The sequence below is a fragment of the Abramis brama genome (genome assembly GCF_963993115.1).
Source record: "Abramis brama genome assembly, chromosome: 24".
Lineage (NCBI taxonomy): Eukaryota > Metazoa > Chordata > Actinopteri > Cypriniformes > Leuciscidae > Abramis > Abramis brama.
Window position 1 is genome coordinate 15,510,984 of NC_139986.1, and position 26,751 is coordinate 15,537,734.

Sequence of the window (26,751 nt, forward strand, 5' to 3'; positions counted from 1 at the left end):
ACACTCTCGGAGGTTAGCGATGTGAACCATGTGTTTAAGAATACAGCTGATTGTGTAGATTCTAAAGAGTTTGCTCATCTCCCCCACAGGGAAAGTCACAAATTCAGCACCAGGCAACCACTTATGATACGGGAAATGCTTATAATAGGCTACTTAAAATAGCCTAAATAATAGACTAAATTGGGATTTGAGAACGTAAAATTCGATACTATAACGTATAATGTTTTATACGATTTTTAAGGGCCAAGGTCAAAAGTCACAGATAGTATAACTCGTTTCTTATGGATAAGTTCTTCTAAATTCTAAATACCCGCCCGTTCAGGACACAGTCCCCTCGCCCGTACCCCATACCTTTCATTTTGAGGCCTGTTCCCCAAAGCCAAGTTATACTTGACACGTAAAGCTTGCGTAAATAAAAAGCTAGGGCGCTCATTTATATAGGCTATATTTAGTATATTACTTGTTATTTATTTTTTCTTTCTTGTTTTGTCTTCTTCATCCTCCTCGTCTGCAAAGACTTGCGGCATCATCTTTAAATACTGTACTGACAGGTAGGCTACCAACATTTGGATGAATGGCCCACAGGGAAATATCAAACATCAGATAGGCTGGGCTATTCTGATTTCATTCTCAATCAACATTGTTCTGTAGAACTCTATTTCTATTGTGTTGCTATACAATCGGAAATTAACCGTGCATGCATCACTCTTATTTGTTTTGCGTTTTAAAGTAGCCTATACCGTAGCCTACTATTAGTAGCCTAATAAAGAATTGGTCTTTGAGTTTACTTACAACTTAATACACTAGGCCTACAGTCTTTAATTTGGAATTATGCGCTGAAAAACAAACCACTGTTTACAAAAGACGACTTCATTTTTTCTTTCTTTTTTCCTCCAGCACTTTTATCTCCTCATTTTATCACTACAGAGCAAGTGAGCCCATAAAATTTACAATCATGTACTTCGGAAACATTTTCTTCTTATTTTTATTTTATTTATTATTTATCATACTTAATTTTATCATATTTTATAAGGCCTATAACAAAACATTAAAAAGTAAAAACTTTGTTCTCCCAACTTTACCTTAACAATGAAGCAATGGTAGGCATGCACTTCGCAATTTTAGATAACCCAATTTTGTATCATCATCAAAAATAAAGCTTTTGGATAAATTAGCCCAATATTCATTATTTAATTAGTTTGACGGGAGTCAGGGTCGCTGGGTGTGATTTGTTCATTCCACCTTAAATCCTTCTGTCCTCCCCTTTAAGAGAAAATTCTCCAAAGGTTCCCGCCCGAGCGGGGGCGCCAATAGCACGTGCAATGACGATACGTTTGCGAGCCTCATTTTTAAGAGCTGTCACTTATGCTTCTGTTCTTACTCAAACACGTCGAGACATCGCCAGTAATTTATCATTTATGTCCACGCAACTCTTGTATAGCTCACAGCACAGTTGGTAAAATGAGTTTCATATCTGAACACATTGTTTTATGCGGTAAATTCTACCTTCACCCAGCACCCGCACCGTCTCTTTCTCGTCATCGGCTTTTTCCCCAACAGCTCGCTTTCTTACCTGTTTACTCAATAGCAGTAGACTACTTTAGTCGACTTCTATTTTGATAAAGACATTCACATTTGAGGTTAGTTGGGAAAAATATTACAAAGTATCGTTTATATAACACATGACCTTGTCACAAATTCCGCAGCGGAAAGAAAAAAACAAGCCTGTGCATTTTGAAATTTTCGTTCTTTGTAGTCCAAAGACACCACGTTAAGGTTTATCAAAATAGCACCTAGTGTCAACACTAGTCGTTATAATAATATAATAATTTTAAAATTATTCAGTAATAATAAGATATCGCATCGCTGTGGCAATGCCTTGCAACAAAGCTCTTTCTAAAGGGACGAATCAAATCATTAAACATCCAAGCAGCACAAGTTATTCACATTTTGAATATTTGCCCAACGAAACACAGACCAACAGAAATGACCAGAATAAAAGCTATTCTGCCGTAGCCTGCTGTGCGGAAATCGACTTGACCATGTGGTTGCCGATGCAGGCTTGTAGCAGGCTAAGGGTTTTCTTTTCTTTCTTTTTTCGGATAGCTTTTGACATCCAAAACAAAGTTGTTTTACAAATACATCTGCACCAAGCGGTGAAACGGTAGTGAAGAGCCAGTCTAAAAGCGACGGTTTAAATGGTACATTTATTTGACTTTGCACAGTTAACAGGTGACATTTTTTTCTGAAAGGCTGGTCTGTTTTCTAAATGTTAATCTTTGTTTGAAAGAATTATCTTTAGAATATGCTAATTCACTAGCACTCTACTGGGATTGGTTAAATAATGCACTATCTACTTACAGTGATTGTTTTAACAGATCTGCTCCTTAATTGGTTAAATCCACGTTACCATAAAATCATATGGAGATTACATTCTGTGATTATTTATTCGTTTTATGTATGCTAGTGTGCTTAAACCTCTTTGGAAATGCCTTACGACGTTAAACTTCTAATAAGTGGCCTATTCAGAATGGTCATAATTGTAAGGCATGCTCACAGCAGAATGCATCACTACATTTTTCACAAGTGAAATGAAAGACGTACGTCTCCTAATGGAACAGTTAAGGGAGCCTGTTGTTTTGGATCAGTGACTTGTTTTTACAAGTGTTTGAAAGAAACGTTGCTCGTGGTAGTGTTGGGTTTAATGATTTGTTTGACTACAGCCCAACTCACTAATTATTTCACAAATATCATTAATTATTTTGACACGTGAATTATTGGTTAACACATCAATTGCCCTTGTCTATAAGCATAGTGATAGATCTCCAAAAGGCAAGAAATTATTAACTGTTTCCGTATCGTTGTAGAGTATCGAGAATGATTTTGCTTTGGTTTGTTCATAACTTGCAAGGTGAATTAGGCCTATTAATTTGTTATACCTTTTTTACGTTGTTTTTTCAATGACATATGAAAACCATTTGCAGTTGTAAGACTCATAAGTCTGATTTATTTGATCTTATTACAAGCAATTAACCTTGTTTTGTAGGAAAACGTTAACAGTGCAAGAATCTGAAATAAAAGTATCGCCTTATCGTCTTAATAAAGATACATTTTTATGTTTTGAATATTTAAGAACTCTTGTCATCAACGTCACTATCAACTTCATTTGCAACTTAAAATTAAGCTTGTCAGAACTCATCGATAATTAACAGAAAAAACACGAATGAATCATATGGATAGGCTACACGATATTTTATATTAATCTTTATTTTAATTTGTATGCTATGATAAAAAAGTGTCCTTTCAAATAGTTTAAGCAGAACTTTTTCTTCAATCCGTATGAGTTTGATTTTTACCTGGGTGCACAAGCCCTTTATGATTTTAATAGGGAAAACGGCATTACAAATTTACAAGTGACACATTTCTAAAGTTCTGAATGAAAGGAATATTTTAAAAAAAAATTCCTCGTGGACTGGGGATTCACGGCATATGTCAGAGGGGCAATGCATTTATTTATTTATTAATTTGTTTGTTTATTAAACTTGTTAATGGAGAAGCAAAGGGTATTTATTTAGAGTTTTTAAGTAACTGAATTCTGTGGCTGTTGATAACTCAACACGATCTACGCTTTTGAAAATAGGCTACAAAAGTTGTCGAGTCAGTACTGTAACCATATAGGCTAGGTGAAATCTGAGAATAATGATTGGTCATTAAAGACCAGTAGCCTAGAACAAAACCCTAATTGCGTAATCAAATATCTCTGTCTCTTACAATGTATATTTAGTTGTCACTGTCTGAAACAGAGAACTTTGAGTGGGGGTATTCTCTCAGGATACGCGTTCAGTTTATGCAGATAACGGAGGAATCTCTTTCCACGAGGCCGACGAGGACCTCAGTCAATCAGAGCTTCCTCCTTAAGCCTGTTACTCTGATATGCATGCGATTTATATAGGCTATTTCAAAGTAACTAATGCTTATATTAGGCTACTCCTCCAGGTTATATGGTTTTCATGTTTTACAACGTTCTGGGGTAACTTAGTGGAGTAATAAGCATTAGAAAAATCGACAGGTCGAACTGGTGATTTGTGGGATTAACAACATGGTGATGAGTTTTTTTGCAGGTCACGTAACAGCATTATTTTCCTCCCACGTCCTGATCCCATTACAAAAGAAGCTTCCATGAGGCCGCTTATCCTGTTGGTTGAACCACGTGTCTAAATATAAGGCGAACGTTGAATAGTTGACCGAATCGTTTGAGAATACGATATATTTATGCAACACGTATAGGCCTGTAGCCTACTTGAATATTATTATTGTCTACTGTACCCGCTACTAAGATTATTTTTTGGGTTTGCATTGGCAATTTTTGGTGTAGCCTGTTTATGATAATAGCTACAACATTTACGTCTATTGCAAATTCATCAATTTATTGGTCGTCTTTTACTATTTTAGTGTGAAAACAATCAAGCCAAATACTTCTACATCTATAAAAAGCGTAAGGGCTTATTTCTCCACAGGTTAGTTCTTTTCCACAGTAGCGATCAACAACAGGTTGAGCATAAACTTGTTAGGAGATTGAAAAATCTTTTCCTACTGAACAGCCTAATGGTGGCCTGTTGAGTTCTGTGAATGAAGCCTCGAGTCCATTCGATGAAGTCAGGCCTCAAAATTAGCTAGTCAGTATGTTTCACTGTGCAAGATCCGTCTAGCTGTGCAGTGTGTTCGCCGTGCTTAATTTGTTATTTACCATTTCTAGGCCTAACTAGGCTAGACAACTTTTTTATTTTTCCTTTTTTAAAAAGGGAAATGCGTTTGCCATTAAAGTAGAACATTCAGCCGCTCTCCGGTTTTTGATAGTAGGCCTATATACCTATACTCTACAGAAATCATATAGGCCTATTGGTTTAGACGTCTGTCCGTGTATTAATAATTCGTGTTTATGTGCATGCCAAGCGATTATCTTAGTTAATCAAATCATATTTTTTATCATTAAAGATGATATAATGATGATATCATGAAAATATATATATATATTTTTTTTCTTCTTCTTTTTTTCATTTTATAATTAAAGTTCACATGAACACTTTTATAGCCTATAGCCTACATTTCACAAGACGTAGTCCCGCTGCTGTATCGCTACTGTGTGTATTTCCATTGTGTGACAGATTTATTGCCTTCAACTGTTTTGGTAGGCTGATTTGCTTGTGGACGAAACAGCTTATCTGTGTGGAAGCATAAACAATACCAGTAAATATTTTCTATTATTTTATTTTAGGCTATATATTTAGCTGTAAATAATATTTATTTGCTATTGCAATTACATCATTTTATTAACATTTTTATTTTAGATCTAGAGATTTATCGTGTGGCCTTTTTCGGCCCAAATCTCTAATGACTAAAAAAAATATGATTCTACACACACTGAAATACAATATGCCTATGTGATATTGATATGAAAGGTTTAAGAAATAAATCACTGACAAATACTTATATTTAGTTAATTATGAAAAGGTAAATCAGGTGAATTTAAAAGTATTTAGAGTTATTTAGAAGGACACCAACCAACACCACCTCTCTACATATTTACCACAGTCTACAAACAAGTGGCTGCCGCGACTATGACACTTGATTTCCTATGCACAAATGATCAAGTTAACAATTTAATTTGTCGCTTATATCTCAGGAGGTTCCGTTCACGAGGAACCAGCAGCGGTGCATGCTTATTGCGCGCCGTTATGGAGTAATTTTTGTCCTTAATTTCTTCCTCCTCCCTCTCTGCTTTTAATCTTGCTCTCTTTGGAGAAAAGAAGTCAGAAGAAGCAGTTTATCTTGAGCAGCTGATCGTAATATCTTATAGCCTACCAGAGACATTATGCTCCCTCTTCTCAGTCTCACACGGAATAGCCCATTATAAAAAAAACTATATGAAAACATGGTAGTGTAACCAGATCATGTCTGTTGTAGAAATCCTCTTCTGAAATGTGTTGTTTCTACGTACTCGCTTTTCCCGTTTCTTTTCCCTGATTAGAGTAGCCTCATGTGTGGTTATAGGCTTATAAGTAGTGGGATTGAGTGCATAGTGTATAGCAGGGCACGAGACCATCAGTTTCTAAACCCATCCCCCACACCAACACTTTTCTTTACAATAAACAACTTATCTTAAAGTTTGATCTTGCTTAAACCTCAAGAAAGGGACAAACAACGGTTGATTATAGCCTAATAATAAAAATGAATATTAATGAATTAAAAGCTAAAAATGAACGATCATATCACATCACACTCAGATGTATTTAATGAACAGTTTCACCATAAAAAGAAAAAAAAGAAAGTGCTTCAAAATCCACCTCACGTTTTCAAGTTTTCATTTCGAGTGCATTTATCCTACACAACAATGGTATACAAAAAAACAGGAAAATCACAAAAATAAATATGCATTTTTATAAACACCCAGTGACTTCAATTTAAGAAAAAAACGTCAAAATCTGACCTCAAGTATTTTAGCAAAAGCAGATATATATATATATAAAAAAATCAAAGTCCACCTTGACCAGATAAATCCTAAGCTACCATGTTTACAGTGAGTCATTTTCCCATTTCTGTTCATTGTGGAGATCGTGAAATTCTTTAACTCAATGGGGTTGTAATGTGTGCGCTACATTCTGTTTAATTTGGCTAGTTTTGAATTAAGTCCTGTGAAGTTGGGACGACATAGCTATTCTGTCAGTCCGCAGTGCACTTTGACAAAGAAAGGAACACAATTTTCCTTTTAGACGATCGAGAGAGCAGACATTAAATAGTCGCGTTAAAAAAATATAGGCCTACTATATTTTAATCATTCACCTGTCAGAGTTTCACACTATCGCGTATTGGAACATTCAGAAAGCGATGCAATTTCGCCTAATACTCTACATAGTGTATATCCCCACTTGCACACGTTAATCAAAGCACACGTAATGGGCCCATACTTTAATACGTTAAATACCCTTAAAGTCTATTACGTGTTTTCTCAGAATGACGTGAACCCGGTAGCCTCGCTTTAGCCAAATCTGCATAGTCTATGCCTATTCAGTGATTACTCACATGTTTTTATTTATTTAGGGGTTTGGGTTTGTGTGTGTGTGTGTGTGCGTGTGCGTGTGTGTGTGTGTGTGTGGGACATTAGAATGTAGGCTAGTTGATTCCCCCCCCCCCCCCCCCTCTGAAATATAATCAGAAAATTTATAATTTGGCTCCTTGGCTGATCCAATCAAAGATAGGCTACAATTAGCTTTTAAAGGCCTGTTTTGGAGGCTGTCTGCTTTTGCTGAAGTAAACAAATATGGTGGGCTACGTCACAGTACATTCATCACAAGGCATTTATATGGGGCAGGGTACTCTAGTTGAACACCAAGTTAAAACTTGAATGTTTTTTTAAGGTTACACTTTCGAGTGCCAAGGTAATCCATATCCTTGGAAAACAGGCCTAGTGAAGTAAAATACAATCAAAACACCATATGAAAAGAACAAGGCTACTTGAGTCAAAGAGAAATAAACATTTACTAAGTATACCCTGACCAGAATGTGTGTATATTCCACTAACGAGGTCTTTTTCTTTTATTTCGTATGTAAAACGATGTTGTTTGCAGCTGTCTGTATGCCTATAGGTCGCTATCGGCACCATTTACAATAAGAACGACCAACAAAACTTCCTTTTAAAAGCAAACAAACGTATTGAAAAATAGCACCACATTAATAATTAGAGATTTTAAAAAGGTTTTTGGGTTAACTTGCGATGGCTCTTTTGCGGAAGAAAATCGAAAAATAAAAACACATCACTAATTCACCTTAATGGGCATTAGCAAAGTGCAATGCATGGTAAATTTGTGCTTTAGCTGTTCTATACCTTAAGCTATGGATGTGCTATAGAAGGAGATCGATTTGGTGTTTTCCCTCTATTACATCGTGCAAAATCAAACAGCTCTTGATTGTCAGTTAGTGGGCCATTGTGTTGGGCCTACCGTGAGAGTTATGGTGTGCTGCGTGTGAGTGAACACAACCAGGCACCAACAATTGGGGAGAACCCTTAAAATTAATAAATAAGAAGGGTATGGATCATCGGCCAACAGTAATTCAGAAATACAGTATGTAGATGAAGCATAAAGAAAAAAAAACATTGGCCTAAAATATACCGACAAAGTCAGATGTTTTAAAAACAAAATCAGCATTTTAGTTGACACAGACCTGACAATCACTATAACGCCATCCATATGAGAGATGGTTAACCCTGCCTGCAAAATGAGCCAACATTTGCTCCATGAGAGTCTAGTCCATCAGGTCACAAACAGCTCCACAATGCCAATAATGTTATTTTGAAAACAATCGTTTTTTTTGTTGTTTTTTTGCCAGCCCAGCTTATTATAAATACCTCCGTATATTCCCGAGTCCCAAACCTCGACGAATAGACCAGCCTGTGTTATATAAGGACGGTGTGCGCTTCATAACAACAGGCCAGAGACGTATGCATTGCAAACAACGATGAAAACAAAACAATATATACGGGAATCAGTGCTTGTCACAGTTTTAAGACATTTACCCCGAGCTCAAAACAACAGTTCAAGGGATAACAGAGGCTTTCCTGAATTTGTGGCTTGGAGGGGGAGGAACAACTGAATGACCGAGCTGCCATCCCCACACTGGGTGAGAACGATGAGGCAGTTGGTTTCTTCTTAAAGAGTTCAAAGAGTAAGCGGGACTCAAATCTCCATCGCTGCCAAGAACAAGAGACGGCGGAGAGGGAAAATTCGCCATGAATCTGAAGGGCTTTTTCAGAGATGCTACATTTGCGCTCGCTCGTTTGCGTTTGCTCGCGCCTGCACAGTCTTCATGCGATCCCTCGTTGCTTGCGAATTTTCCGGCAGAACGGGGGCTCCGGTCAACTTTTGCACCCGATTTCGCGGATGTCCTCACACTCTCGGCTTTCTTACCAAGAAGCATTGCCCTGTAGTTTTTTCTGACCCTTGCCCCATTTTTGCATTCCCCTTCCTCGGAACAAGGAGTGTTTAAAGTGCTTCTTGATTCCTCGTTACAGGGAGGGTGTTTTTGAACAGAGCTCTCGATGGCGTTGCAGTGGTCCGTTTCCTTAAAATGATAACTGATACGCTGACCATCAGAGTCGTTATCCTTACATTGATATTCCAGGGGATGATTTGCATATTCATATTCGTCAAAGGTGTCCTCGACTTTAATCTTCACGTTGTTGAGTAAACATGTTGGCGTTTTTACTGTCCGGTAGCCCTCATTGTTAAAGCCTGAGGTAGTAATGAGCTCCTCGGCCTCTGTTTTGATAGGTTTTAGAGGTGAAGGCAGTTTGAGGGAAGTTTTTGCTTCCCTCCTGGAATTTGCTGCTAATGAAAGATTGCTGTCAGAAGACTTGCAAACCGTTATTTCTTTGTCCTGAACACAGTGGGAGGCTTGGGAGCATTTGTTTGCAGAACCCGGTATTCTTTGTTGGGGAAACGCCTTGTTTCCATTTGCATTAGGTGTGAGCCCAGTATCTTTAATTTTGTTAGCGACAGAGTCTGTTGTCTTTGGATCATTTGAAAATTCAAGGCGAGATGGTGCTTCAGAGCCCTCATTTTCTCTTAAATCTGGGAAACAGGTCCGCACCGGGCAAAACTTCTGCACGTTTGCGGCATCACCATCCCTGTGTGCGTCCCTGGACGATGTGAAGTCCGATTTTTGTGTTTTGCCAGTTCTTTCACAATCCAAAGGTGTCTTTACTCCTTGGTTAGTGGGTATGTTCAGCACATTAGGCCTGTAGTGAAAAGTTGGCTGTAAGAGCAGAGGTGCTTTAGTGTTGAGACTTGAGAACCTTGCACGCCTGAAACGAATACTCTGGACTGAAACTTGACTGGATACAGAGCTGGAATCAGACTGGGACGAGCTCTCTTCGTCGCTACTGACATCCGAAGAGTCCGACAGAGAGTCATCCTCCTCCTCCTCATCTGAAGTCCCGGAGTTGCTGGTGGTAGAGAAACTCGACCCGAAATCCGAATCGTTGTTCACCCGTTCTGAAATGGAGCTAGATTCCGTGTCGCTGCTGCAGCTTTCCTGAAAATGTCCAGTATGCCGAGGATCAACGTATAATCCATGCTCGAGGTGATGAAACTGGCTCAAAGATCCGTGGGGAACTTTTGGTTTACAGCACTTCGGGACGACCAAAACCGGATGGCTGCGTTTGCTCCTCGACCAAAACTGCCTCGCGCAGCTCTCGCGCTTCCTCTTCCTTTTGTAAAGTAGATCTGCGTTGCCTTGGTGCTTCGCCTGCGCTGCAATGGCGGACTGATAGATCAGCGGTTGCCGATTCACAACGTGCCGAAAAAACGTATGTTTCTGATTAAAAGCCACGCAATTGTCAGGTTTTTGATCTGTTTCATAGTTTTTAAAGGTTGTAGATGCCGACTTCGTGACCGGTTGAAAGTCACGGGCGAAGGATTTACTGTAAATTTGAGGTAGATTTGAGTGAGTGCGAGGGACAGGGTCCTGTCGAACAGCTTTATTTTTGAATGAAAAAGTCTGTGGAACGCCATGCAAACTCAACCAAACTTTCTCTCTCCAAAAGTCACTTTTGGCAGCTGTGTGATTTTTGCCGTCACACATTTTTTCCGAGGCATTTTTTGTCTTTTCCCTTCTTTTGTTTGATTTCAATACGCGCTCAGTTTTACATGAAAAGTACAGTGCCTCAACGTCCTCTCTTGAAATCAGAGTGCATTTAGCTGCGTGGAAAGCTATAGAATTTATTGCTTTGAGCTTTCGCAGTTCCTCCAGATCACAGTGATGCTTCTTCACGTTTAAATGGTCCATTCGTTTGTGTACAGTAGTCCGCGGAATATTTTTCAAGAGGTCGGTGAAGACTTGAGAGAGGGCAAACATCTGTTTGCCTTTGATAACCAAATACCCAAGCTTTACACCCTGCATTTCCTCAAAACCGGATTCCAAGTCCCCCATTTTCTTCATTGCATTAATTCCAACATTTAGCGCGACGGATGTCCTTAAAGTAGCTTTAGTGCTGCTTCTTTATTTCAAGGCATTCTGCTGACCGGTACAGCATGGGCTGTGACATGTCCACACTGCGTGATGAACAAAAAGTTTTAAATAGAAAAATAAAAATGAAATGGCCTGTTTGAATGAAAACAATCAGTCCATTGACCTGAGCACTGCATGATCGATGGAATGTGTGTGATGTTGCCGACAGGCTGGCTGCTGCCTGTCTGAGCTCCTGTATACCTGCGCTCCCTCAGCTCCCTTCCCATTTGGCCATGAGGAAAAGAGGAAGGTGAACTGCACTGCCAGTGAGAAGGATAAAAAGCGAAGAGAGTAGGGAAAGGGAAAAGGAGAGGGAGTGAGCGAGAGAGAGAGAGAGAGAGAGCGAGAGAGAGAGAGACAGAGAAGGAGAGAGAGAAATAGAGCCCAAAATGCAGCTGCTATTCCCGTTGCTGGTTTAGTCACAAATAAAATGACAGTGGGAACTGAGCAAGGCCGGAGACACCTTCATCAATTAATGCCCCCAAAGTCGACGCTGATTGGACGTTACTGACAGGTGATGCAATAAAAAATGGATATTCCACCCATAGCCACCCCCATCCCCCTAGCTGATTACCATACTGTTGTAATCCCACCTCTCTTAAAGCTAATAATTCACTCGTGATAAGTTCTTGCATATAAATTAATACGAGTCATTTTGTCGGAGTATTGTTACAACTTTTTTGTTTTGAAAAGTTAGCCCTAATACTGACAAACGGGTCTGGTAAATTGATGTGCAGCTTATTTATATATATATATATATATATATATATATATATATATATATACAACAAATTGAACATTGTCTTGATGTCGCTATAGCATTTCATTTATAGCCTATGCGTTTTATCATTTTAAATGTCTTTATACTACACTCTGCACAATCGGATGCATTTATTATTATTAGGCTATTTATTTATTTTTTAAAATCTATTTAATTTCAGCGAGATAAGCATGTTTAACTCAAACAGAGATAAAACCTGGTATTTGAAGCAAACATTGTTTATTTACAGCGGCAAGTAAAAAAAGCCGAATAAAAATATCGATGGATGCATTTTTCCAACCCCAAAGCTCATTTGAATTCAGATGGAAAAAAAGATTAGTAAACAATTGTGTATAGTGTTTTTTATTTCTTTGCATATGTAATCAACATAGGCTACATCACAATATACATTAAGTCAGCTACTCTCTCTCCCTCTCTCTCTCTGTCTGTCTGTGTGTGTGTGTGTGTGTGTGTGTGCGCGCGCGCGTGTGTGTGTGGCATCTGTGTATGTAAGCACGCCCTTATGTGTGTAGAATAATTTAGCCAGGCTTTGAGAAATCTTCAGTTTTTTTGTATATGTGTACATATTTTCACATTTTAAAACCAGAACTGATGAATCAGGATATAATAATTTTATAGAGAACAATGTAAGAAACACGTGTGTGTGCAAAAATTAAACAAATACGAATATTTGTAGCACAGGTAAATGTTTCAAAGTAAAATCATCGTAATTGTAGACTTAGCCTGCGTATGAGTGTGTGTGAGTTAGAAAGATAGGCTATTATTCATACTCTTTTGCGGTCGAACAAAGTCCATTTTTTCACAGATCAGGCAGGCCTCCATCCCACTTCCTACCAACGTGAAAGAGAAAATAACGGGTCTTCACGAGCAAAGACTTCCCCCTCCCCCGTTTGTGTCGGTGTACAGACATATGCCGTTTTACAATGGTGAGGAAAGAGAATGGACAGAAAAAAAGTTCAATACAATACCTTTTTTTTTTTTTTGCATAGCCTACGTTATTTGACAGAAAATTCTTCTGCTAAACTTAAATGCACATGTAGGCACATTATGATTTCACAAAACTCCTAGTAAAAACTTACAAACATTGTGAAACACTAAACACTCATACAGTATTCCACATTTCCACTGTGTTCATTGTAGAATCCAAGGTGCTTCTGTGAATGTATGTTTTTCATGGAATGATGCTGCCTTTCACTGCCTTCCACTTCTGAAGTCGTGATTATGAGCTTGTCATTCAAGTGCTTTGTTGTCGGAAAGAACAGGAATCATGGAGGATAAATTCTTACTTATTTATAGGAAAAATCTTATTAAAGCCAAAATTATATTTAGCGTCCTATTCACTGAAAACCATAGGGTATAAACATTTACCACGCTATCAAGATCTGCCGATTCTGGAATTTCGGTCAAATACCTAGGCTATTTTCGCTGTGTGTAAAACAGGGATACGCTATTCAAATTAGTATTAATAGCCTACTTGTAAATATGCTTCAACGACAAGACAACGCGATGTAGGCTAGCTGTTGCGGAAAAAACTAATAGGCTAAGTAGGCTACCAGTCACAGCAGCAATCGTTCTCCCCTCCACAATGTTTAAAGTTTGTGGCCCGCCCATCTCGGAAACTTGGGTATCAAAATTATCCCCGAGCTTCCCAGTGGTAAATACGTCTTGAGAGGGCGTTCATGTCCAATTTTTTTCTTTAACTAGGAAACTCGAATTTACTATAATTCCGATAGCACGCGAAGGCAGCAATAACCTGGCAGGAGTAAAAGTCCTTGCTTTTCAGGTAGTTTTAGGACCCAAAAGTATTCGATGTTTTGCTATACATTTATGACTGTTCTAATGACTGGAAACATATAATTCATTAATTTGTTCAATTTCAATCATTCCATCTTTTGAATGTAAATGACCTGCCTGCTCCTTCACTTAGTGCCAATAGGCCTATAAAAAGGAAATAAGTCAGGATGAGCAAACCAGCGTCATGGTTTGAACTTGTATCAGGCCCTGACGGTGATATTTACTGACAGTGCTTTCAGCGTAGCTACCAACATTTTTGTTGAAAGTGCTAGTACAGGATATCAGTTTGTCATTGTAACCTATTAGTAGGCCTACTTAATATTAATTGATTATTGATATAACTTAGGCCTATTGGTTGAAATACTTTTATGGCACACTTGAATAGTTAGGATAAATTAAACCCTCTGTGCCGTCACTGTATTGCTATTGATGATGAATTGTAAAATGCTAGCTTACCATTATTGCGTCCGTGCTTATGGTTGTTCCGTGCACAGAGCTATACATGCTATAAGGTGAAAGTGGTTCGTGTTAACCACCAAAGCCCTTTTAGTGCCAAATTCAGCGTCGGTATTTAGAATGTACGCGGTACCACCTCACTCAACGCAGGGGCGGCAACATTTATAAACTGTAGTTCATAAAGATTTTCAAGGGAATGTATGTCACTCTATACTCCAGGCTACATTACTAGTGAGTCGTCGTTCTGTTCACTGTTCACCATTCAGTACACTCGGTCTAATCCTTCAGCGTTGAGTCCTAGTGCAGCTCCTTACTGTGGGTCCTGCTGCAGCTGCTTTATCGACCAAACACAGTGTTCATGTATGTTTGCAAATAAGCTCTTAAATAACACCGGGATTAAAAAATAATAAAATAAAATGTGTAATATATTGCCAACATATAATCGCCTAAATAAAGGGTACAAATTTGCATACAAAGAAAATAAAATTGCTATCTCTTAGGGTACAGATTGATAGCCTATCAGAGTTTTTTCCCCCAGAGTTTCATGCTTAGGCTATATCTCTCTTGAAGACAGTTTATTTCCGCTCAAAGTGTTTAGCCTAGCTATGCAGTTGTTCTGTATGCAGTGACCAAATTGAGCGATTAGAAAATGTCTCTAATATTGTTGGACCTGCAATAATGAGCTGTAGCCTATTATGTAACATGATTATTTTTCTTGCATACATTGGTACTTTAATGTTCTGCAGTCTAGCGCTGTTGATAGTAAATTTTATTCCAACCTCCGCTGAACTCTCTATAACTTTTATCCGAGGGGCACACCTCATTTGAAAGACAACATGCAGATCCTGGTCCTTTGATTCTGAAACCTCACAGCTTGAATAGTCCTCAATTGTGACATGAGTGATAATGATTGATCTTCGACCCAGTGTGCATCGTCGTGGGTGAAGAGTTGAGGGGTTGGTTTGCCTTTAGAAATGTTTTGCTGTCCCGTTTTAAGATTTATTTCAAAAGTTGATCACTTTTCGAAAATCAAGTTAACTCAAATTAATCATTGATCAAAGAACGCGCACAACGTTGGGATTTAATTAGCACACTTCCAATGCAATTGACTGGAAACACTATTAGCGCGTTCTGGGGAGCCTTCTTTGAATATATTTATTTGTTTACACTATGCAGGCTATATTATTATGGGATGCAAATAAATTAATTAAAAAGCATACACTAGCCTATATAACTATCACAAAGCAAACACAAACCTGACAACAAACACAAACCCAATTGTTTAATTTTGATCACAAAGACTATTGGAAGTACCATGCAGACGTTATAGGTCAATGAGAAAATACGAGGATGAATTATTATTAAGGCTATTTATATAATGCTGTTGCTATATATTTATATAGCCTAGCTAAAGTTAATGATTTCTTACCCCTTTTATGTGAACAAATCGACAGGCTAAAACTCGTGATTTCTTTAATAACCAAGAAAAGAATACATTTTTTGATCGCTTCTTGGGAGAGTTGTGAGTTGGTTTATTGCGGTGAAATCAGGATGGGCCCTGGACCCTTAAACGTGACGGACTCACCGAGTGGGGGTCCGCGTGGGCTACCTCACTACAACGTGCGCGGAGTCTCAAACAGCATGGGAAAGACGTCCGGTGACAAATAAAAATGCGCACTGCAGCCCATTTATCATTATGTTAAATCAAGTAAATGTGCACATACTTTTCGCTAAGGATCGCGAGCTCAAAGTTTGATGAAGAAGATTCTCACATTAGAGAACGTGAGAGGTAAGAGGACGTTTGTTCGTCGCGCTTTAGCTAACAATAGGAGAACAAAGAACACATTTCCTTTGGATGTAAGTTGTCTAGTAATTTTATAGGAGGCAGCGTTTCAGCGATTTCGAATACGTTTTTAGAATTTTTCTGATGACGAATTTAGACAACTATTTATGTTTTAAACATTTTAGTAAAATGTCTTCTTTGCATTCACGATAACTTGGCATATAAAGTCACGGAGGAATCATACAGATATATAGGCTATCCCTTTAAAGTTCTAGCACAATCAAAACATTGCACGACTACTCCACCCAATTATTATTGTCGAAATGCTCCTTTCAATGATGCAGTACGCTTAATGTTGAGCGACTTTCAATAACATGACGAAAACATCTCGTGGGACGAATACTCTAAATGGAGATAAACCAACACGATCTCTCTCGTGTACACACGTGCACACAGAACGTCTGTCGTGTCCATGAAAATCATGAGGCACACTTTAACAATATCAGTACTTAAAACAATATCCATTTACGTCTTTGAAAGCAATCATTAAAAGTAATCAGTGGATATTTATGCCAAAATGTGATTAGTTCTATCCCATCTTAAGTAGGCTACATTCTTCTTTCAGAACGTATGAGTTGGTACATGCAACCTGAATTTACAGAGTGAGCTGGTTGGGGGTGGGCTGAAATAACCTTTCACCCTGCTGTGTCATATCTGCGTATGTGCCTGCCCCTGAGTTACCCACAAGTCTTTGCGTAAAAGAGAACTCGTGCTACTACAGGCAAACTTTTCCTATCACTTCGACTCCGGATCTGGGGCATCCCTGCCCTTGACAGGAAAAAAAAACACGTCACCCATTTCACCTCTCTGTTTGACATTCGTTACAGACCTTATCACCGTTACGGAAGATTAGGCTATTTAAGCGCAAAACCAGTGTGCAACTTAGGCTATGTGAAAAGAAGCCAATATCACTCCTTAAACAGGGTAGCCTATTTAAAATGCGAATATGAACTATTAAATACGTCCATCAAATTGTTTAGATATATCACTGACTTTCTGCAGATAGTAGGCTAATCATGGACGAACACTGGTGAAATAGCGGATCAAGAATGGTATGGCAGGCCTACCACTCTGTTAATCGCATAGATGACTGTTGTGGATTCCAAGCAACTCCGTGTAACATACAAACATATTGAGTAGTGTGATTTAAAAACTTTTTTCCATTATGAATAAAGAACGACAAAATGCTTTATTGTGGCGAATCTATCTGTCAACATCTTCTAACTCAATTAGCTAAACTTACGTGGTGTTATTAAAGGTTCCAACATTGCAAATCAACATCGCCCCCACCACAAGAAATTTCTCCGACAGTGAGACTCAGGCACAACTCCAAACGTTAAAGTCAAAAAGGTCTGAAGCAGGGAAAACCACAATAGGACTAATTCTACAATAGATCATTTATTTTATTGGAACATTTCATACAAATGTTACGTATTATTATTATTATTAAACATTGAACTTTATGCTGCACGTGTAAAATCAAATAATTTATTAATGTAATTGAGTATTCTTGCTTTAGCTTAATATTGAACTGTCCGCGGGGGGCAGGTTATTTTCAATGACATTTAGGCTATAGGCTACAGCATCAAGCACTATCAGAGAATTGAGATGGACATCACGGCAGGTCGAAATATTTAAACAACGCTATAAGGCTTGTCAAACTATTGGCACTGCGGAATATCTTGATAGTACTCCAAAAACATGTTAAAATGTTTATATAAATAATTCATTCTAAAGTGACCAGATCAAAAAACGCTGGAAGCCGCAGAGGTGCCATTCTTGAGGTTAAGATTTATTTCTTCGTGTCATCTATCAAAATAAAATAGTGTAAAATGTTTTCTAATTGATGAAACGTTAAAAATGGGATATGCCTATCGGGCTACATTTTAAATTGAGAATATGTCTAATGGTGTGTAAAAAGTAGGCTACTATACAGGCCTACGCACATTCATAAATATGAGCGACGCACGTTGTAACCTGATTTCCACAACATGTAAAAAAGAAAAGAAAAAAAAGGCGAGTGTTTCGGACAAAAGGTTAGTGTTTTGTAAGGGGGGTCCTCATTGGGTCAAGGTCTGTGCTATTTCGTTTTAAATTAGTTTATTTGTACGTGCACTATTTTGGCGCTATACGATTTAAGGCGTATACAAACAAGCCCGATACATTGTTTACTTTTTTCTAGAAGTTAAACGGCACTTCTTTTTTTCCATGCTCCCACATGTCAAACATGGCCCATATGCAAGCAGCCTGACAATCAATAAAACTGGAAGCTTATAGGCTATACCTAAACGTTTGTTGTTGGTTTATTGGTGTAGTGTTGACAATACCTCTAATCTTTGCTTTAAGTAACCGACAGGCAGTTTAGGTCAAACTTCGGCATACCGCTCACCTTAATTGGAGCAAAAAGGCTCTTTATATCCAGAACCTATACATAAGCCTAAATATTACAGTAGGCCTATCTAAATTGACTAAACATTAAATATATGCCTGCTTCTAGGGGATTAAATTATAAGAATAGCCTAAGTTTAAACGAGCTCCACTTAGCCTAATTCATGTTGAGACCACAAGTCCATTGTCTGCAAAGTTAATTTCTTTGCCTTTATCTTCTATAACGTTTAAGTAAAGAATATATACCACTCAAAGTCAGAAAATACGTGGGGGTAACCTACTGAAGATTAACTGGCAGGCCTAATTATTTTTTAAGTTATTTAGCACCTTAGCGCAACCCGAGCCTGCATCAGAATTCTCATTACAAGCCACATTCTAAAATGGAATGCACTTTAAAGTAACGTCTTTTCAGTTCAAAACAAACTCCCAGACGATCGTACATAGAGCGAGAAGAGCAGTGCACTGTAGCTTGTCCCACGCTCGTGGTAAAATTCGATGGCGTTCGCCGCGTGGATCAAACAGCCCCAAGAGGCCTCTTCTACTCCACTGCCTCCCGTGTTCTGCTTTTCCGCGCATGCGCGCACACGCGCCTCCACATCCCGAGAGCCCTCAGTACGGGGTTTGTGTGTTGAGCCAAAAAAAAAAAACCGCCTTCATCAACAACGCAACCGAAATATGGCTTTTCATCGAAATGGAACATAAAATACGGCTTACAGGGGAGATTGGGATTCGTGAGACAAACGCCCGACCGCATTTTTGTTGGTCTTTGTGCGTTGCTGGTGGTAGATGGTATCCAGCGAGCTGTATCTGGCAGAGGAAGACGACGACTCGGCGAGTAATATGAAGGAGATGATCGGTGGTTGCTGCGTCTGTTCGGATGAGAGAGGCTGGGCCGAAAACCCCCTCGTCTACTGCGACGGTCACGGCTGTAACGTTGCTGTCCACCAAGGTAAATATAAAAGACTATTTTATTTCACTTGAGGCGGGTGTTTTGATAAGTTCCCGTCTGTTGTGGTGAGAGGATTAGCTTAGCATAACATAGCCTAGCCTAGCTTAGCTCAACGAACAGTCAGTATGACATAAGTTTAACCACTGGCGCTTGTTTGTGTTATTGGAATGACAGTAAGGAAATGTTAAATATTTTAACGGTTAATTTGGAGTGTTTTTAAGGTGTGGCGGTTGTTGTGAAGCAACGGTTCACCGAAGGCCTGTTTGTGTGCTAAGTTAATGTTATGCGTTAGCACGAGCGCTACACGGCTGTAACAGCATGTCGCTCATGGTTGTTCATTATCTCTGTCTCAGGACCAACAACGTGTCAGTCACAGCTATGGAAACAAAGATGAGTCACATTCAGACAAGCTCTGTAAGTCATTACAGATAGGCTGATAACACACATTTATGGCTAGTCAGCAAAGCTGTCAACAAATTCTGGACTCTTAACAGGATCTTGATTGGTTATCCCACGTGTAGTTATTTGTCTTGTATTTTTTTTTGTGTGGGACGTTTCAAGATGTCACAGTAATGTCTTGGTTTCAAGAATCTTGTCTTTGTGGGAACCTCAATGGCTACAGACATGTGAAGCAGAAAAATAAGAGTTTTGAAAAGCAACTTTTATGTTTTTGATTTAAAGTAGAAATCTGATCTAATCTTTCTGTCATCTGTCATTAAAGTTTAGTGTTTTGACATTGAGATGCTGGTGTTGATTGCTATTATATATTATCATTCATACATGCAATGGAAATATTCATTCTTGAGTAACTTGATTAACAAGTTTTTGCCTCTACATGCTATGTAAATACTGACAGGTTTAGTTCAGATGTGTTATATCCTAGATTTGGTTTTAGAGCTGTCAGTTCGGTCTTCAGCATCTGTTTTGTTAGGTCGCTGAAGATGATCCAGTACAAATGGGTAAAGTTGTCACCTTTAGACTTGTAGACTGATGATATTGTTAGTGTTTGGGCAAGCGTCTGATATGACTATTGATTAGCTGACTGTTTGTGACATTGATGCAGCAAAACATTTTGCTTAGTTTCTTGCCTGCCATTGGAAAGTGGAATTGCATGTTCATTCGCATTTGGAACAGAAAATGGAATACTTGCATGTGTTTAAATTTTGTTAAGTGTAGAAATTACATTTTGTAAACCAAAAATAAATGGTCAATGGCTAGTTTTGCCATCAGCTATTTTAAATGTTCTCAGCTCAAATATATCAAATACATTTTATATAGCCTAAGCCTATGTGAAATTAAACAAACATGCAAAGACCCTTGTATTGGACAAAAAAGGATTCTCTTTGCACCTTTCCCTGACCTTGATAGTGAACGTGGATCTCTTTTTGGTCTAGCTTTTCTTTCACACTGTTGTTTGTTTAGAACCTATTTAGGTTGAGCTAAAAATGACAAAATACTTGAGTGAACTTCTCTGTAAATTAAAACGATAATACGAATAAGACTAACTGTTTTGAGACCAGTGACACAAGAGAACATGAAAACTTCTCACATGCCTTTGTTCTGCAAAGTGCCCAAGCTGCATTTTTGTTTTGTCTGCTTATCAAGATATAATCTAACGGGTTTCTTCAAATGTATCCAGGCAACAGTATTTCCTGTCAAATGTCAGTGTTACAACAAGTCACGTGCCGCAAGAGTTAACTCCGACTGTGCAAAAATTACCTACGTTTGGCTGATGGCGGGTGTTAATTTCATACCCCGATGTTGTTGCACTACAAATATCTCTCACATTTCTTAAAATATAATTTTTAACACTCTCTCACATTAATCTCGAACCTTGACAGGAAGAAATAGTAAAGCTGTCAGATTTACAGTAATTGAAAGAAAGTCTCATCATCTCATCTGTCCTTCATTCCTGTTGTTTCAGCCTGCTATGGTATTGTCCAAGTCCCCACAGGCCCCTGGTTCTGCAGGAAATGTGAATCACAGGAACGTGCTGCCAGGGTGGTGAGTTTCCTCTTTCCAATCTTTATACAAATCTTTCAGGCTATCTGTTTTGCCAGTCCAGATATTACAAGTCTTATAAAGACTTATACAAATATTTATAAGTCGAGATCTGTACATTGTGGATTTGTTTGCAGTTTCCATAAGACAGATAATATTTATTATTGATACTTTGAACTGGTAATTGTAACTTGTGTCTTATAGTTTTCAAGTCATAAGCATTGGTAGCCAGGTTGAGGGACATATTAAAATAAACATGGTTGAAGGCCAGGCAATGGACATTTAAGGCGGGCGTACACGGTGCGAGTTCGGACCTGGTTCGGACACTCGGGAGGTCGTGAGATATTGCACACGTTGCGAGTCAGTTTAACTGATAATCGCGTCAAAGCAGCTGGTATACGGCATTACTGTCCTGCACGAATTTTATCCCGAGCCGGCAGCAATCACGTGAGCTTTCGCGCTAAACACAGAGACCGTCAATGTTGCATGATGCAGGCAAAGTTTCAGATAGAAAAATGACAGAAATGTGTGTGCAAATGATTTGTTGAAAAGCAGAGAACAGTAGCCATTCCTTTCAACATAAAAACTAGAGAGAGAAAGAGAGAGAGAGAGAGAGAGGTGTGTGTGTGTGTGTGAGAGAGAGAGACAGACAGTGTATGCGCACGCTGTATGGTTGCTGCCACAGAGGTATGGCCCCATCGATGTGGTTGTGTTGGACAGATGGTGAAAATCGGGCCGACTCCCCAAATTTTTTAAACATGTTTAAAAATTATCGGGAGTTCGGGGAGGTGCTCATAACGTGCTCGACTCGGCTCGTAATTCCTCTCACACGCTGCGAGCCGTGACCATGCGAGCATCACCGATTCCACTCGATTTCTCCCGAGTGAAAAAAATCATCTGCGAGCTCGTAAAAACAGCAAAAATCGCACCGTGTACGCCCGCCTTTAGGCATTCAGTAAGTATATGCCCTGTGATCAGACAGTTTTATCTTGTCAGATCAGAATACAGTGCATTTAAGACCAGGGTATGCATGGACAAACGTCATTTTTATCAATGTTTTGTCTCGTAACTAGGGCTGTGTGATTAATCGAAACTGAGTTTTGATTTCGGTTTTGGCGCTCAGTGATTATGAAAACACGATAATCAAGATAAAACAATGATTGTGCCAGTGGTGCGTTTTCACCCCTCGTTAAAAGCCCAGACTTGCATGTAATGTGACTTTCTTAAAATGGGATGTGCTTGATATTAAAAAGAGTTATTAAAAGCATGAAAGAGACCATGCTCTGTTCCGCATGCAGCTTTCTGTGGCCGTGCTCCGACACGGAGCAGAACACGGACAAGCAAAGTGAACTTTCAGTTTCGGGTACATGCCTAAAAGTAAATCCAGTTGGTTATGTCTTAAGTGAACATAAACAGATGGGAGAAAATAAAATGTGTATCAGTATATTAGATTTGTGTGCATGAGGCCTTAAAGTGACAGCAGCCTAATATATGCATCTGTCTGTCATTGATGTTAATCAAAAGAAAAAGAGAAAATTACTCGCTGTTCTTGACTGAATTACCTTTTTGTAGCTTTAAAGGTAGGGACACACCAAATCGACGCCAAAGAACTAGCGCTGATGAAAGCCGACTGTGTTGTCGTCTGCGTCAGGGAAAAAATCTGTGTTTGAACACACCAAAAGGACTACAGGCTACTGTCCGGTAGCATGCACGTTCTGCGCCTGCATATAAAGGAGATAACAGTCTATTTAAGCAGGTATATTCGTCATTCAAAAAGGGAAAGCGAAACTAAGACTGCAGGTATACAAACCATAAACAAAGGAGTGCTTGCTTACCGTTAGGGGTGTTGAAATTAATCGTTGCATTGAAGCAACAGTAATATAGGCTACCATTATTAGTAAGAAGTGTACTTTCTTGGAACAGATAAAATAAAAAGGGATATCTGACTGCTTGTATTCAACGAAAATGTAGGTATGTGCAGTAATATTGAAAAGTGAGGATGCAATGCATCGTGATATCGAATCGGTGACGGTGACATGATAATTGTAATCGAATTGAATCGTGAGACCAGTGACGTTTCACACCCCTACTGACCGGTTTGAATATCAATCATGCTGCTCACGTTCTTTATTCCAGTCGGCTCATGATATTATGAAAGTATTTGTGCATTTCGAATGCTAAGGTAAGATGGTGTAAAATTGGAACAGCCTTCTGTCTGTGCCATAAGCACCTTCTTTGCTTGCTTTCATCACTTTTGCTCGTATTTCTCGTGCACTGATTCGTTTGCTGAATAGCCAATCAGAGTTCTCTCACCGACTGCCCGAAGCTGATTCTACATGTTGAATCGGCCAAAAAAAACAACCCACTGCATCCGACTAGAGCCAACGGTGCAGAACACACTGGAAAAACTGAGTTGGCCGACACTCAAAAAACTGCAGACCTTCGGCTTGGTGTGTCCCTGGCTTAATAAGAATCAAAGCAAGTTTAATTCTTAGTGAAGACTATGCTGTGTTTTATTTTTCTGATTCAATTTCTGCAGTAAGCTGTTAGCTGAATACTTATATACTTGCATGAGAAAATCAAAGCACTGATTGTTTCATTTGTATCTTTTCTATTGCATTTGTCCTGCTGTTTGTAATTAGGTTTTTGTTTTGTTTTTATTGTATTACTGACTGTTCACTTTTTTTTTTACTTGCATTAGTTAGCCTAGTATTTAGAGCTGTACGATTCTGAATAAATTGTGAATCACAATTTTTTTTATTTAAAAAAAGTTTGATTCTCCCATGATTTCTCATTTGAATGAGTTAAATCATTCATTCATTAGGCTATTTGAATCAGCTTTTTGAATGAATCTCTTGAATGAACGATTCAATGACTCACTCATTATGGGTGCTTCTCAAATGGAAGGCTGGTGTCCTATTAAGACTGCATATCTCGGCTGCCACATCATCAAGCGCAGCTGAAGGCCGCCTCAATTTGAAGGATCCTTGGAAGGCAACCTTCATTTTGCATCCTTCAATCAGCTCATTCTGAAGGATGCATCAAGTGCATCTTTCGTGTCCTTAAATCACTTACAATCCTTTGCACACATTCCAATTCACAAAAAAGAACTGACGAAAAACCAGTTGGCACTGAGCTTGTTGAGTTTATTATGAAATGTAAGACAAAAATAATGTTTTCAGAGATGAAGGCATGTTATCATTTGTTTAGGTGTAAAATAATCACTTAACACTAAAGTGGCAATAATGTAAACCATTGGGAGACCACAAACAGTTGTCATTCACTGTATTGCATTAAAGGGATACTTCACCGATTAGCGTTAAGCTTTGTATCAGTAGAAACCCGGTAGTATTTTTGAATGACCATGCTTCCCTCCCTCATGTCCCCCTGAGACGAGAGATTTCTGTATTGTGTGTCTGGAAAAAACCTCTGATGATGCAAAAATGCAATGAGTGGGATCTCACGATAAAACGGTGTCTTTTCAGTTTCGAGTCAACTAGTAGCCTAGTTGTATCATTTCTTCCGATACTGCCCTCTGTAAGGTAGGCGTGGCTTGGGAGTGGCCTCATAGGGCAGCGAAGCAAGTGCATTCTGGGAGTTGTTGTCTTTCATCCACATGAGCCAAAAATACATTTTCTGGCTTTTCTCAGTCTAGAAGGCACCAACTTCTAAAATAATTTCACATTTCTACTACATAAATGACCCAATTTAAATACACATTCATCTTTTCAGCGGTGAAATACCCCTTTAATAAAAGGCCAGTTAATATAAAGATTTTTAATACAAAGTATTTTTTCCAAAATTACATTTTCGTGCTGTGACCATGGTGTGCCGTAGCCATGCACACTTACTAGACTGTCTCATTCTAGCTTTCAATGCTGAGGAGTCTTCCAGCCTAATGGCGCATTTCCACTGCATGGTACGGCTCAGCTCGGTTTGCTTTTCCTCTGCAGTTTAGTACCGCTTCAAAGTGGGTGGGATTATAGACTGATCATAAGTTGCTGAAAAACTTCATTCCTGGTCGCCCCATCCAGCTCTCGCTAGATCCGCTCCTCGCTACCAACGAGAGGAACGTCTGCACCTCGTCTACTGACCACGATTCAGCCATTTCTTTTTTAAAGTTTTCGTTTAAAAAAATTGTGCGAACAAATGATTCTGCGGTGGCTGTTGCTGACTATTTAAATCTAGCAGGTTTGGTGTGTCGTGTAGCAAATCCAACGACGCTGATTCTCTCTGATCAATCAGTGATCTGCAGTGTTCACATGTCACATTTTAGTATCGGTACGGCACGATTGGAACCTCAACAAAGGTGGAACTATTTAAGTGAGCCGTACCAAGCTGTACCATGCAAAATCACCAAAAAGTAATCGTACCATGCAGTGGAAAAGCGCCATAAGAAGCATCAAAAGGACTGGACACAGCCTCGCAAGGATACAGCCTTCCGTTTGAGAAGCACCCAAAAGACTTCACTTGTTTCATTACTGGATGAATTAGTGTTTTTGAATGAATCTCTTAAATGAATTATTCAAATGACAAATACATTTTGACACATACAAGTCACTTGTTGCCACCTACTGGTGTAATGATGTAATTGATTCAATCTTCATCTGAAGCACCAAGTTCAAGCGGTTTTTATGTCCTAACTATAAACTTTTATCCCAGTTCTTCTGTCATAATTTGAATTATTGAAAGACAGAAATAATTATACTGTGTGGTTAAAAAAAAGACTGTTTCACACCTTTACATGACATCTCTATCTGGGTCAGAGGCAGCGCCAACGCAGATTTGAATGTTTGCTGTCATCGTACTTGTCAAAGGTTTAATAGACAGAGCTGAAATTTTGTCATTTAGGAATAAGATCACGTGGTGTTTGAAAAGAGATCAATAATCGTGCAGCTCTACAATATGGTCATATATTTTCATCACATTTTTTTCCTCATGATCTTGTATTGATTAACACTTTACAATAAGGTTCATTAGTTAACATGAACTAAGAATGAACAATACTTCTTCAGCATTTATTAATAATCTTAGTTAATATTCATTTCAACATTTACTAATACGTTATTAATAGCAAAGGTTGTATTTGTTGAACTAACATGAACAAACAATGAACAGCTGTATTTTAATTAACTAACACTGGACAAAGATTAATAAATACTGTAACAAATGTATTGCCAATTATTAGTTCATGTAAATGAATACATTAACTAATGTTAACTAATTAACCTTATTGTAAAGTGTTACCAAAATGTTTTTTTGTTTTAAATCAGTGACTGGAAGTGGGCTGAAACACTTAACCTTAAATCACATATTTAACAATGTGTACCAAACCATAAACGTGGGGTGTATGTATGTATATAAAAACTGTATGACTTGTCAGGACTCTTAGGCCTGTATGTATAACAGATGTTTTCAGACTTAATAATGTGGTATTAAACTTTTTTTTTGACTTGTCTGAATGGTAAGAGGTTT

At 38.6% G+C, this 26,751-nt stretch overlaps 2 protein-coding genes across 7 annotated transcripts in view; one reads left to right on the forward strand and one right to left on the reverse strand.

Annotated features, from left to right (window-relative positions):
• Window positions 1-6,269: 6,269 nt before the first annotated feature.
• On the reverse strand, window positions 6,270-11,416 carry skida1 (SKI/DACH domain containing 1). Its single transcript, XM_084102365.1, has one exon. The coding sequence runs from the start codon at window positions 10,993-10,995 to the stop codon at window positions 8,593-8,595; it is 2,403 nt and encodes an 800-aa protein (XP_083958491.1). The 5' UTR covers window positions 10,996-11,416; the 3' UTR covers window positions 6,270-8,592.
• A 7,515-nt stretch (window positions 11,417-18,931) lies between these two features.
• mllt10 (MLLT10 histone lysine methyltransferase DOT1L cofactor) overlaps window positions 18,932-26,751 on the forward strand; it is a 49,796-nt gene continuing 41,976 nt past the window's right edge. For all 6 annotated transcript variants that reach the window (XM_084102600.1, XM_084102601.1, XM_084102602.1 and 3 more), the window contains exons 1-2: window positions 18,932-19,275; window positions 21,200-21,279. In XM_084102600.1, the coding sequence (XP_083958726.1) occupies window positions 19,113-19,275; window positions 21,200-21,279 (243 nt within the window). In that variant the 5' untranslated portion in view covers window positions 18,932-19,112. The remainder of the gene's footprint in view (window positions 19,276-21,199; window positions 21,280-26,751) is intronic.